Below are 11,713 nucleotides of genomic sequence, written 5' to 3'. Positions count from 1 at the left end.
GAGGGACATGGGGGCAGCAAACAGGGACCCCTGAGGGGACAGGAGGGACATGGGGACAGCGAACAGGGACCCTTGACGGGACAGGGGGGACATGGGGACAGCGAACAGGGACCCTTGAGGGGACAGGGGGACATGGGGGCAGCAAACAGGGACCCTTGAGGGGACATAGAGGCAGCGGCCAGGTACCCCTGAGGGGTCAGGGGCGACGCTGGGGGACATGGGGACAGCAAACAGGGGCCGCTGAGGGGACAGTGTCGATGCTGGGGGACATGGGGACAGCGGGAAGAAGCTGGAGGAGAGGGCACTGAGGCAGGGAGCCGTGAGGGGGAGAGTGGGGCGATGCCGGCGGAGAGGGGCAGCGGGAGCCAGGTGGGAGAGAAATAAATAATGGAAATAAATAACGGGAATAAACCCCCTGTGGGCACCACTCGGGCCAGGAAAGTGTGAGGGGTGTTCTGGTCCCCTCAGCAAAGCATCACTGCGGCACTTAAAACATCTCACAGCATTTAAGAGTAGCTGAAAATTGCCTTCTGATTTTGTTATTTTAGAGCAGCTGCTTCGAGGCTGAATCACAACTTTTGCACAGCTGGAGTGTTGTGGGGACAGCATGCTCTGGAGCCATGCGGTGTGTGCAGGGTGATAGAACTGTTTGCATTCCTTTAGCAGTGGCACTCCCTGTGATCATAAAGTCACTATTTTTCTGAGGAAGAATAAAACCCCCCTAGCTCAAAGCTGAGCCCAGGGGTGTCCAGCAGGTCACACACACACACAGTGATGCCACATGCACCCTTCCCTTAAAACTTGGTTTAATTAAGATTAGGCACTAAATGTTTTCCAAGAATTATATTGGTTCAATCCCTGTATTGTATTTGGCAGTACACTTCTTTTTCTTGTCTCATTCTAAAGAATCAGGAAAGGGTTAAAATATACCGAAATTACAGACAATGAATATGTTTAAAGTTAACCAAAGGTTGTACATATTTCCAGATGGCTCGAACCACATTTGAAGGAGCCTGTCTGTACATTTTTCTGGGTTCATTACAGCGTCCTGCAAATGACCCTTCCCCTGTCATATTTCATTAATGTGAAAACTTCAGTTCAACCAAGAGGGTGACTCAAGTAAAATGCTGCAGGTGCCCAAGACTTGCATCTCACTACCAGGTAAAATTCAAAATACGCCCTAAAACCTGTGCCAGGGCATCATTTAGTTCAGGTCTCTTTCTCCTCAACAGAAACTGAAGCTGTGGAAGCCCCGCTAACAGTTTACAGTTTGATTTAAAAGATCTTCAGCACCCCACTCTCTTAAATGATCTTGGTGATTCTGGGGAAAAGCTGTTGGTCAGAGAGGCTAACTTAAAAATGACACAAGACTCCAGACAGATTACAGGAATAGCTACAATTTCCCAAAATACACCAATACAGAATCAATTTCTCCTGTAACAGAATGAACATGGCATCAAATATAAATTTTACCCTTAAATAGAACAACTTTATTCAACCACATCCAAGACTATTCCAAAATTATCTCTTAACATTTGCTTAGAGAATTATTTTTGCCCTTTTCCCCCATTCAAAATCCTTTACATATTGCTTAGAAAAAAAAATTCTTTGAAATATTATTTTAAAAAGCATTATTTTCTGGAAAAATAGGGAGAAGGTGAGAATGGCAATTTTTTTCCCTTGAATATTCCTTTTCTACACCTCCAACAAAACGAATGGAATAAGTGAGAAGTTACAAGAACATTCTGCTCAACTTTTACACAAAACTGAGAACTCAGGAGTGTGACTTGGACAGGGGTAACTCGAGCTGGCACAGCCCCAGCTGGTAGAGGCAGAGGTTTAAAACTGGCTCCAGTTCTCCCTGCTCTCACTCTGAGCTTAGAAAACCAAGTCAAAATTCTCTTTCAGTGAAGCTGAGATCATTTGTGTGAAGGTTGTGGCTCCAAGCCCCGGCAGAGCAGGAACCACGGGCCCGGGGCTGCAGCTGGAGAGCAGCAGAATCTTTTACTTCTAGAAAAGTTTGTTCCCAGCCAAAAGTCTCTTCCAACGTGTCCATGGGTGGGGCTTTCAGGATCCAAATAACCTGGGGGATACAACCAAAAAAAAAAAGTAAGACAAGAAACAGCCACACCTGTGCAAGGCTGATTTATTTACTTGGTGGGTTTCCACCCCACCCCAAAATGAAAAATATGCCCAAATTTAAACCCAGGTGATGTTTGATGTGAGCAACCCCCAACAAACAACACTCTGCCTGAGGCTGAATGACTCAGGTGCTGGCACAGGTGGTTTTCATGCACTACAGGTGCCCACATTAGCCAAGAAATGAAAGCTCAACCCATATTTGAAAATTGAAATAAAGAAGTGAAGTGAAAAATAATTATGGAAAAATCAAATGGGAGAGACAGATGTGAAAAGAGATATATGTGCAAGAAAAGTGCCAATATATGACTTTCTGTAACCAAGTGAGAAGATGCTGCACAGGGTTACTCACACAATCATGCAGAACATCATGAAGATATTCCACAAGGCAATGAAGATTCGAAAATACCTGAGACTCAGCAAGAACTCTCTGATATTGTCACCTAGAAATCAAGAGGAAAAGCTTTTGATATGAAAAACACAAATGACGAGTGACATTTTCAGCACTGCCTGAAAATCACAAGTTGACTCTGAGAGGGAAAAAAAAGCATTAAAAAAACACCACAAAAAGTTCAGACTGAAATTTGAGGTTGCAGATGAAGGATGGATGCTCTGTGCAGTGCAACTCTGTAAGGATACATGGCAAAATGACCAAAAAATTATAAAAGGGGGTCACACTGCGAAAAAGGGAGGACCAAAAAAGGCTTTCTAGGATTTTTAACCAGCAAACAGAGCTGCAAAGGAGCAACACAGGTGGATTTATGTGGAAATGGCAATCAGGGAGTGAGCAGAGTGTTACCTCTACAGCACAGGTACCTACAGGTCTAAAATGCTGAAAGAAATGTGCTTTTGTGTGTTTCCTCTCATTTCAGTTTACAAGTTAATAAACCAGTTATTCTAGCCTCACAGCAATTCACATCCAAGAAAAAGGGGTGGGAAAACTGTAGTTGGGCCAAGGATTTCCTCCAGAACAGCCCGTTCCTGTGCGTGTCCTGGCGGCCCAGGGCAGGGCTGTGCCCGGCTCCCGCATCCCCTCCGTTACCGGTCGTGGGTTCCCTCTGCTCCTCTCCGAATCCCTCCGTGTCCCTCCTCCTCCTGCGGGGCAGAGGGGTCGTGTCAGGCAGGTGAACTCCCAAAAAACCCTCCCCGTTCCTCCGCCCGCCCTCCCCGTTCGCTCACAGCCTGAAGTTGAGCACGGCACCGGCGTTCACCAGCAGCGTCCTGCGGGAGAGACGGGGAGGGAAGTCGGGGATGGAGAGGGGCAAGGAGAGGGGATGAGGATGGGACGGGGGAAAAGGGTCGGGGAAGGGGAATGAGGACGGAGAAGAGGGGGTTGAGGACGGTGGAAGGGGGACGAGGAAAGGGAGAAGGGAAGAAGGAAACGAGCACGGAAAAAGAGGGAGAGGGAAGGGGAGTGAGGACGGGGAAGCAGGTTGGGAGGGGGAACGGGGATGGAGAAGGGGAAAAGGGTCGGGGATGGTGAAAGATGTCAGGAAAGGGACAGGAGGACGGGGAAGGGGGGTGACGCCAGGGAAGTGGGTTGGGGAGAGAGAACGGGGATGGAAAGGGTTAAGGCGGTCGAAAAGGGGGAAGGGGGAAGGGAACAGGGTCAGGCACGGCCGGGCCGGGCTAACCCGGCCGAGCCGCTCCCGTTCCCGGCCCCGGTACCCGCAGAGCAGCAGGTCCCCGATCATGGCTCCGGCGGCGGCTCCGGGGGCCGAGGGGAAGCGGAAGGGGCGGGCGCTGCCCGGGCCGGCGGCGCCTGCGCTCCCCGCGGCGGCTCCGGCGGCGGCGGCGGCGGCTCCGCGCCCGGACACCGCGGGCAGCGAGGGGCCCGGCCCGGGCAGCGCCGGGCGCTCCGCCCGCATCCCCCGCAGCCCCGGACGGGCCTGCGGAGCCGGGCCGGGGCAGGGAATCGAGAACCGGGCGCTGAGAGCCGCGCTCCGGGGCCGCGATGGATCTGGCGGAGGCGCTGCCCCTCGGGGAGCTGGCGGCCGCCTTCGCCGCGCTGCCGGTGTTCCCGCTGTTCGACACCGCCTATTTCATCATCTCCGTCCTCTACCTCAAGTACGAGCCCGGTGAGTGCGGCCCTTGGCCGGGGGGGCCCTGGGGGAAGCTGCGGTGCCGCTGTGCCGGCACAGACCCCGCACTGCCCCGCACCAACAGGTTCTGCCGCCTGCCCGTGCCTCTCCTGTGCCGCCTGGCACAGGCGATGTCACAGCTCCGACACCTGCGTCTAAATGTAAAGCAGGAAAAACCCCCACGAACCCGTGACTCTGATTTTGAGGAATAATCCTGGATTTTATCTAAGGCTGGATTCCGGCAGCGTTGAGGTATTTAAGTTGGGTCACTTGGCTGCCACCCCAGGACTGAGAGTTGCGTTTCTGGCCAATCCCTTGGCTTGCATGTTTTTGTGGCAGTACTTCCCTCCTATTTATATACAAAAGGGCTGGAAGTAAAACCTTGGTTTTTCCCACCCTCTGGACCATGCCCTGAGCTGTTCTCAGGGACCATAACTGACCTTGCTTTGTTCTCTTGGGTTTATCTTGCACAGATCGATAGATCTGCGCCTTGGCTTTCACCTTCTGCCTTTGTCACAGCCTGGCTGTGCCTCGGTCTTTTCCAAACGCCCCTTTCCCTCTGTTTTTGACAATGTGTGCGCTCCTCATGCTCTCTTTTGAGCAGTTTCCCGGTAATTGCACAGTGACTGAATGGAAAACCAACCCCGGGCTCGGGAATGATTTTCAAACCTCGTGTTTGCGACCTCCGAGTCGTACAATCCACACGCTGTTCCCGTCAAACTCCCTGTAAACAAATGCTGCCTTTTCCAGGCCTGATCACTCCCAGCTGCCTTCCAGCTTGGAGTCCTGAACTGAACAATTAACAGGCAGCCCTCACAAAAATAGCTTTTAAATATGTGCAAGCCCAGGAATCCACTTGGGACTGGATAAGGCGGGGGTGTACTTTTCCCCAAGATTCCTACAGCGCTCCCATCCCGCAGTTATGGGCTGAGGATCAGTGTCAGGACAGAACCGTCCTGTTTCCTCCTTGGAGACAGCATGGCTTCGTGGAGCCAAGGAAAAACAAGTGTTACTAAATTTAAGCCTCAAGCTAAACCTCAGGTTCCTATAGAACCAGTTTCATGTCTCGGCTGTTGCAGCTGTCTCGCTGCCTCTGTGTTTTCAGCTGGTTCAAATGTCCCCGAGGGTGGAAGAGCCTGGGCACTCACAGCTTTGGCTCATGCTGATCCACTTACTGCTGTTTGAGGTGTACCAGGTAATCATGCCGGCATAACATTTTTAGCATTTTCTCTCTTTTTTTTTTTTCTGCTCACTGAACAAAGTTTTGTATCTGAAATGCTGCACGAAGGATTCTGGAGCAGTTTAAGGTGATGAAAGAACCTCAGAGAATTGATGTTATTGGGAGGTTTCCTTGAAAAAGTACAAAGGTGGATGAAAATTGCTACAGGAATTTAAAAAAAGGCCATAGCAGATTGTGGGAGGAGACCACAAAGTATTTCCAGACTAGTTCAGGAGCGGGGAAGAGCCCTCAAATCCTCTTCTCTCAAATAAAGATTAAGAATTCCTGTTCTATTTTTGCAGGTTATCTTATGAATGAAAGAGCTGAACAGATTGTTCACGAATTCTAGAGGGCACCTAGGTTGAAACAGTGGAGAGAATGGTACCAGTATGCATTTTATTTTTAGACTGTAAAAAGACATTGATTTCAAGGGAAAAAAAATGTTCTTTCTGGTAGCAGAATAAAGGAGAGAATCTCTCAGCCAGTTCATAACTTCTAATGACTCTGTTCACATGAGACCTTCGGGGGGGTCTGCAGCCTGTGATCATTTCTTGGCCACCTCTGGTACTTGTTTGGGTTTCACACTTTCGTATTTTGTTTTACAAGTGCTTTTCTTTGAGTTGCTTTGTGGGAGAGCACGCACCTTGAGCCTCTCTCTTCCTGGGTCTTGAAGCTCCTGCTTAACTGCTAGATCCATCTTCTCACTGAGGTGGCCTTGAGGGTCCCTTCCAGTCACGGTGACTCCGTGATTCCCAATTTTTTTCACAGGAGCCGTGGAGATGTCCCGGAAGAGCCCTTTTGCCTCCTGGCTCTGTGCTATGCTCCACTGCTTTGGGAGCTACATCCTGGCTGATCTGCTGCTGGGAGAGGCACCCATTGGCTACTTCAGCCACAACTCCAGTGTCATCCTGGCCACAGCAGTGTGGTGAGTGCCCTGCACCCCTCCTGATGTGGCACGAGCTGTGGGGGGAGATGTTCTCCCTGTGGGACACAGCTCTGATCTCACTGGGATTAACTGGGGACAGCAGAGGTGGGCTGAGGCTGTCTTTGAGGCTCTTGCACTCCTGGCTCTGGTTCCCAGTTTCCCTGCCCAGTTGCCTCATGCTGTGATTATCTGGGCTGAGGCACTTCTATTCATAGCAGCCACTGCTGAGCCAGGAGCAGCAGCACCCACGGCTCCCACAGAGCAAGGGGTGGCACATCCTGAAGGTTTGGGGGCATTTTATTTGTTGTGTTGGTGAAATGTGCACAAATGAACCTTTAACTTCCCCAGTGTGTATGGGTTGTAGGTGCTCAGAATGAGCATTGTTGGGAAACATTGTGAATGAGATTTTCATGAACAGAAGTCTCAGAGTAAATCCCTCAGCCATCTAGTTTTCTATACTTGAGAAAATAAAGAGAAAGATCTTCTTTCAGGGCTGAAAAATATGGCAGTCTTCTGGAAAAAAGAGTATTTGAAATCTGTCCTCTGTAATAGCACTTCAGTATATGTAGCTTCTTGTTCTGTATGAGCTGATGCTTCTGGACCATACAAGACACAAACCTCTAAAAAATTCTGAATTAAAACTCTTGGGTTTTAGTCAAGATGGAGTATTAGTAGTGAGGGCTCTCTGAGTTACTGAGGGCTCACTCAGTTCTTGCTATAGTTCTTGCATGCTGGTTTCCTGTTAGGATTAGCTATGAAATTAGGAATACTTTATTTTTAGATTTTTCTTCTCCTTCACCTGCCATAACTCAATCTGCCACACTACCCCTCTCTGCATATCCCAGCTCAGAGCAAATCTGTGATCTTTTCGCAGGTACCTGATATTCTTCTGCCCCATGAACCTCTTCTACAAGTGTGTCAGCTTCCTGCCCGTGAAGCTCATCTTCGTGGCCATGAAGGAGGTGGTCCGGGTGCGCAAGATCGCGGCCGGGGTGCACCACGCCCACCACCTCTACCACCACGGGTGGTTCGTGATGATGGCCACGGGATGGGTCAAAGGTGACACCTGAGATGCTCCAGAGGCTGCAGGGAGGGCTGGGACAGGCTGGGGGGAGCAGCAGGGAGGGGATGTGGATGTGCAGGTTCTCACGGCGCAGGTGCTTGTGCAGCCTCGCGGAGTGGTTGAAGAACTGGAGTCAGGAGTTCTTTATTCTGTCTCCTGTGATCTCTGACCTCACCTGTGTCTTTTCAGGGGGTTCTGCCAGTCAGTTTTTCCTTTAAGGCTGTGTTTGGGGCAAGCACTTGAGCATCAGTAACTGCAAGAGGCAAATGTCTTTTCCCTGTGTCAGGATCCACTTGGTAGAAAGTCAGGGAAGCGTTTGCCCTGCTCTCTTGGCTTAGGCTAACTTTTAATTTTGGGGAGAATGTCAAGATCCCTTTGTCCCCTTCAGGATCCAGAGCCCTCTGCTGTGGCAGCTCCAGCTCTTTGACAGGTTTCTCTGTCTCCCAGGTTCTGGTGTGGCCTTGATGTCGAACTTTGAGCAGCTGCTGCGTGGGGTCTGGAAGCCTGAAACAAACGAAATTCTTCATATGTCCTTGTAAGTCAGCAGCCTGGAAATTCCCAGTCAGATGAAGAATAGAATGAAAGAACCAGTCAGGGCTGGGTGCAAACCTTCCAGAAAGCCTCTTTCTTTCTCTTCCAGCCCTACAAAGGCCAGTCTGTATGGCACAGTCCTCTTCACTCTGCAGCAGACTCACTGGCTCCCCATCTCTGAAGCCAACCTCATCTTCTTTTTCACCATGTTCATGATAGTCTGCAAGGTAAGTTCACAGCAGCTTTGTTGCCAGTAAATTACAGAACCTCAGGTGGGAATAGTCACCTTCCTGAGCCATTACAGGATTCACTGGCTGTAGGACCTGCTCAGGAAATTCAGTGCTAAATTCTCCATCACACAAACAGCTCCTGGTGCCTCGAGTCATGCAGCAGCAGGGACTTTGGGGTCAGTGGAATGCTCCCTGGTCAGTATCTCCTGGCTCTGTGTGATCTCTGAGTGCTCCCTGTTGCCTGGCAGGTTTTCATGACGGCCACTCACTCCCACGCCTCACCTTTTGCTCCGCTGGAAAACCTCGTCTGCCCCGTCCTCTTTGGCTCTGTTTCCAGTGGGCACCCAAGCCACCACCACGACCACCACGGGGCCTCCCACGAGGTTTCCCACCCTCCTCCTCCTCCTCCTCCTGCCAAGTCCAAAGAGGAGCTGAACGAAGGCACGAGGAAACGGAAGGCAAAAAAAGCTGAATAAAAAAGCAACGGCGCAGAAAATAGGCCAAGAAAATTCTTCCAGAGCTGAGTCTCAAAGCCACCTGTGACCTCCTTTATGCTCCAGTCCTTCTCTCTCAGACTCCAGAGGAGAGGTGGAAGCCAGGACACTGCCAGCTGGGTCCCTGAATTTCATTTTTGCTCTCTGTGCTGCTGCTTGCTTCTTGGTCTCTGCCTCTCTATTCTGATCAGATTTTCAGGGATTTGCAGGTTTGTGCCAGGGTGGTAAGTGGGTGCCACTTCCCAAACTGTCAGCAAATCTGATGCAGCATTTTCAATTGATGTAAAATCTTTCACTGTGTTTATTTATGAATGGAGGAATGGTTTGTGCTCCTGCAACTCTTAAGTTCCTTTGAATTTTCACTGACCTTTTCAGTGTCTGCCAAAACAACAAACTGTTAAGACACAATGTGGAAATCAGGTTTCATACTCGAGGAAATTAAATGGCCTGGTATGAGCCTGCTCTGGTTTTTCCCAGCTCCCACACCTGCCATATCTCCAAGTGATGTGATATTTTAAATGCAATAAGGACACGGCCTTTGGCCGAGCCAAACCCTGTTCACCTCAGTTCCCTCTGATTCTGATGGTCAGGACACTGTAATTTGCTCAACCAAGTCTGTGTTTGCAAGAGCTCTGAAGCTGTGAAGTGCTCCCAGTGCCATGTGTTGGCACTGTCACCATCCTAGGCTGTGTGTGGCATTGCTGCACGTCGTTCCTGAGTCCCACCCCAAACCTCATCCCATTGAACCAGGGGAGAAGCATGGCTCTGGTTTGTTTGTAATCCTGTGGGATACAAGAGTGTGTGTGAGTGTAAGTATTTATTACTATTTATTTATCATTGCCAGGGCACCTAAGTCATGGACCTGAATTTGGCTTTTTTTTTTTTTTTTTTTTTTGACATTGCAATTGGAACTTCTAATTGTGGTCTGAGCCCACAGCCACGTGCTGGTTTGGGCTTGCAGTGATCCAGGACAGCCTGAACACTCCCTGGGTGCAGGAAGAAATCTTTCCTATATTCTTAAATTCACATAGAAAGGCTAAAGCAGGGCATTTCACACCAGCTGATGAAAAACTACTTTAAAGGACTGATAAAAGCACATCAGCTGAAAATACTGATTACCTTCTGTAGGTGCCCTCGGGCCAAACTGCTGGGCTGTGGATGCAGCTTGTGCCCAAGGAGTGGAGAATCTGAACTGCCTTGCATGGCTCAGGAGGGGTCTGTCAGCTCATTTGTGTTCTGCTTAGTGAACACTGGCTTTTAGAGTAGTTCAAAGCTGTTCCTATAACTGATTTTGTTCTTATAAATGGCATCTTCCAAGGGCTGGGATCACCACAGGGAGAGTGGCAAGCCTGGGGATGTAGCACTGAGCATTTTCCATCCCTAGCACTGAGGCTTGCTGCTGTTTCCTTTGCAGCTGGGAATGGAAACGGGATTGAAGAGAAGTGAGGGTTTGTGTGTGTGTGTGTCCCTGTTCAAAACTGCAACTGACAGTTAATTAAAGATAAGAAACCCTCCTTGTGTGCAAGCAGGGGAAAGTCAGTAGGAAAGTCAAATGTGTGGGCTTAGGGTTTGACAGTGCCTTAATGTTGTGAGTTTCCCTCCCCTTCAGTAGAAAGCAGGAATTCTGCTTTCAGCTCCACTGTCTGGTCCTGCAGATGCTGCTCTGCTGGAACCTGATGTGTCACGAGCATGCACGAGACTGAATAAATGTTTTATGAGATGTCTGATCCAAGGGGAATTTTGTTTTATAAAAGCTGTTAACAAATAAAAATTGTGAAGTGACTCTGGTTGTCCAGTGGCACCTGAGGAAATCTCTGTGTTTGCTTTACCCTTCCCAGCCACGCAGGAGCTCTGTGGCACCAGGCCCTGGGGATAAAATGATTCTGGTTGAAAAAGGAGATCAGACTTAATGTCCTACAGCTGTGTCTGAACATGTTCTAAATGAAGTAAAAGGTGTTTGTGGTGTTGGAAATTGGAAATTTCCTTATTTCTTGAAAATTCCCTTAAAAATGTCCTTATTCCTTGAAAAAGGAATTGCCTCCTTTGGTGTTTATACCACTTGTCTCTATTTTTCCTTTTGTGGAAAGGAAACTGTCCTCCTCCCTCACTGTAAGAGGGAGGAGGGCATTCACCTGTGACTGGTAAATATACACACACACATAGTTCCAGCATATTTATGTGGAGTATCAGCGTTTAAAACTGATTTAAAACTGGAAAAAAAAAATCAAAATTCTCTGCACAAGTGCATATTTAGTGTGGCTAAATATTCACTGCTGCTCTGAGTGCAGTCTTTGCTCTTCAGTCTTTGTATTTTCAAATCAAACTGAGTCAAATCACAGCTTCTAATCAAACACAGAGAGAAGAAATATTCCAAAGGAGGCTAAAATTTAAGCTCTTAACACCTTTAGAGTACCCAACAGGAGCAGGATTAGTTTTGAGAAGACAACAGCCACAGAGGAATCACAAGTTCCATTTAGTGAAGCCTTTCCCAGTGTGAGAGATGGAATTTGTCTTGAATTTCCATGGCTCAGCACTGCCAGTCTGGTACAATTCCAGCCTGGTGTCCTTCATCCCAAGAAGCAAAAATGGGATTTGAAAAAGCAGCACATTTTAAACACAGCTGTGAGGTTGCTCCAGCACCTCTGGAAGCCCCACCTGACTTTTCCAGACACTTCCTTCCTTCAAGCTCTGCTCCAAGCAGAAAGAAAATGGGAGTGGGGTGTTTCCTAAAGGGAGTAATTTGTTTCCACAGCTCCGAGAGGGAAGTGATGAGGAAAGCCAATCGACCCAAACTAGAATCTGCAAAGCCTGTTTATATTTTGAAGGGGTTCTCTGTCTTCCCCTCAGATTTAACTCTTTTAGAATGTTCATGAACACTCCTTAATTTAGAGCAGATGAGAGTGTAAATTGTGCTGGAAAAGGGAATTTCCATTGGTATGATCCACCCGTGGAAAAGGTCAGTGAAAGACTTGCACTAAAAAAAACAGCTCAGAAAAGAACTGATCCCAATGTTCAGGTGGTTTCACCATTC

General features: G+C 48.8%; 2 protein-coding genes across 3 annotated transcripts; one reads left to right on the top strand and one right to left on the bottom strand.

The window, feature by feature from the left end:
• Positions 1-1,381: 1,381 nt before the first annotated feature.
• SMIM7 (small integral membrane protein 7) lies at positions 1,382-3,866 on the bottom strand. The gene is made up of 5 exons (XM_053966215.1): positions 3,808-3,866; positions 3,319-3,360; positions 3,182-3,234; positions 2,492-2,582; positions 1,382-2,083 (listed from the first exon to the last, which is right to left on the bottom strand). Exons 1-5 carry the CDS (start codon positions 3,831-3,833, stop codon positions 2,068-2,070), a joined length of 228 nt encoding a protein of 75 aa, XP_053822190.1. The 5' UTR covers positions 3,834-3,866; the 3' UTR covers positions 1,382-2,067.
• A 101-nt stretch (positions 3,867-3,967) lies between these two features.
• TMEM38A (transmembrane protein 38A) lies at positions 3,968-10,464 on the top strand. 2 transcript variants are annotated; one of them, XM_053965990.1, is made up of 6 exons: positions 3,968-4,217; positions 6,208-6,364; positions 7,239-7,423; positions 7,875-7,962; positions 8,068-8,185; positions 8,437-10,464. In XM_053965990.1, exons 1-6 carry the CDS (start codon positions 4,094-4,096, stop codon positions 8,662-8,664), a joined length of 900 nt encoding a protein of 299 aa, XP_053821965.1. In that variant the 5' UTR covers positions 3,968-4,093; the 3' UTR covers positions 8,665-10,464. The 2 variants fall into 2 exon arrangements, with proteins under 2 accessions (XP_053821965.1, XP_053821966.1); XM_053965991.1 differs by lacking the exon at positions 3,968-4,217 and adding an exon at positions 4,245-5,820.
• The last annotated feature ends 1,249 nt before the right edge of the window (positions 10,465-11,713 follow it).

This window comes from Vidua chalybeata, chromosome 27, assembly GCF_026979565.1.
Source record: "Vidua chalybeata isolate OUT-0048 chromosome 27, bVidCha1 merged haplotype, whole genome shotgun sequence".
Classification (NCBI taxonomy): Eukaryota; Metazoa; Chordata; class Aves; order Passeriformes; family Viduidae; genus Vidua; species Vidua chalybeata.
This window is presented reverse-complemented; position numbering and strand designations above follow the sequence as displayed.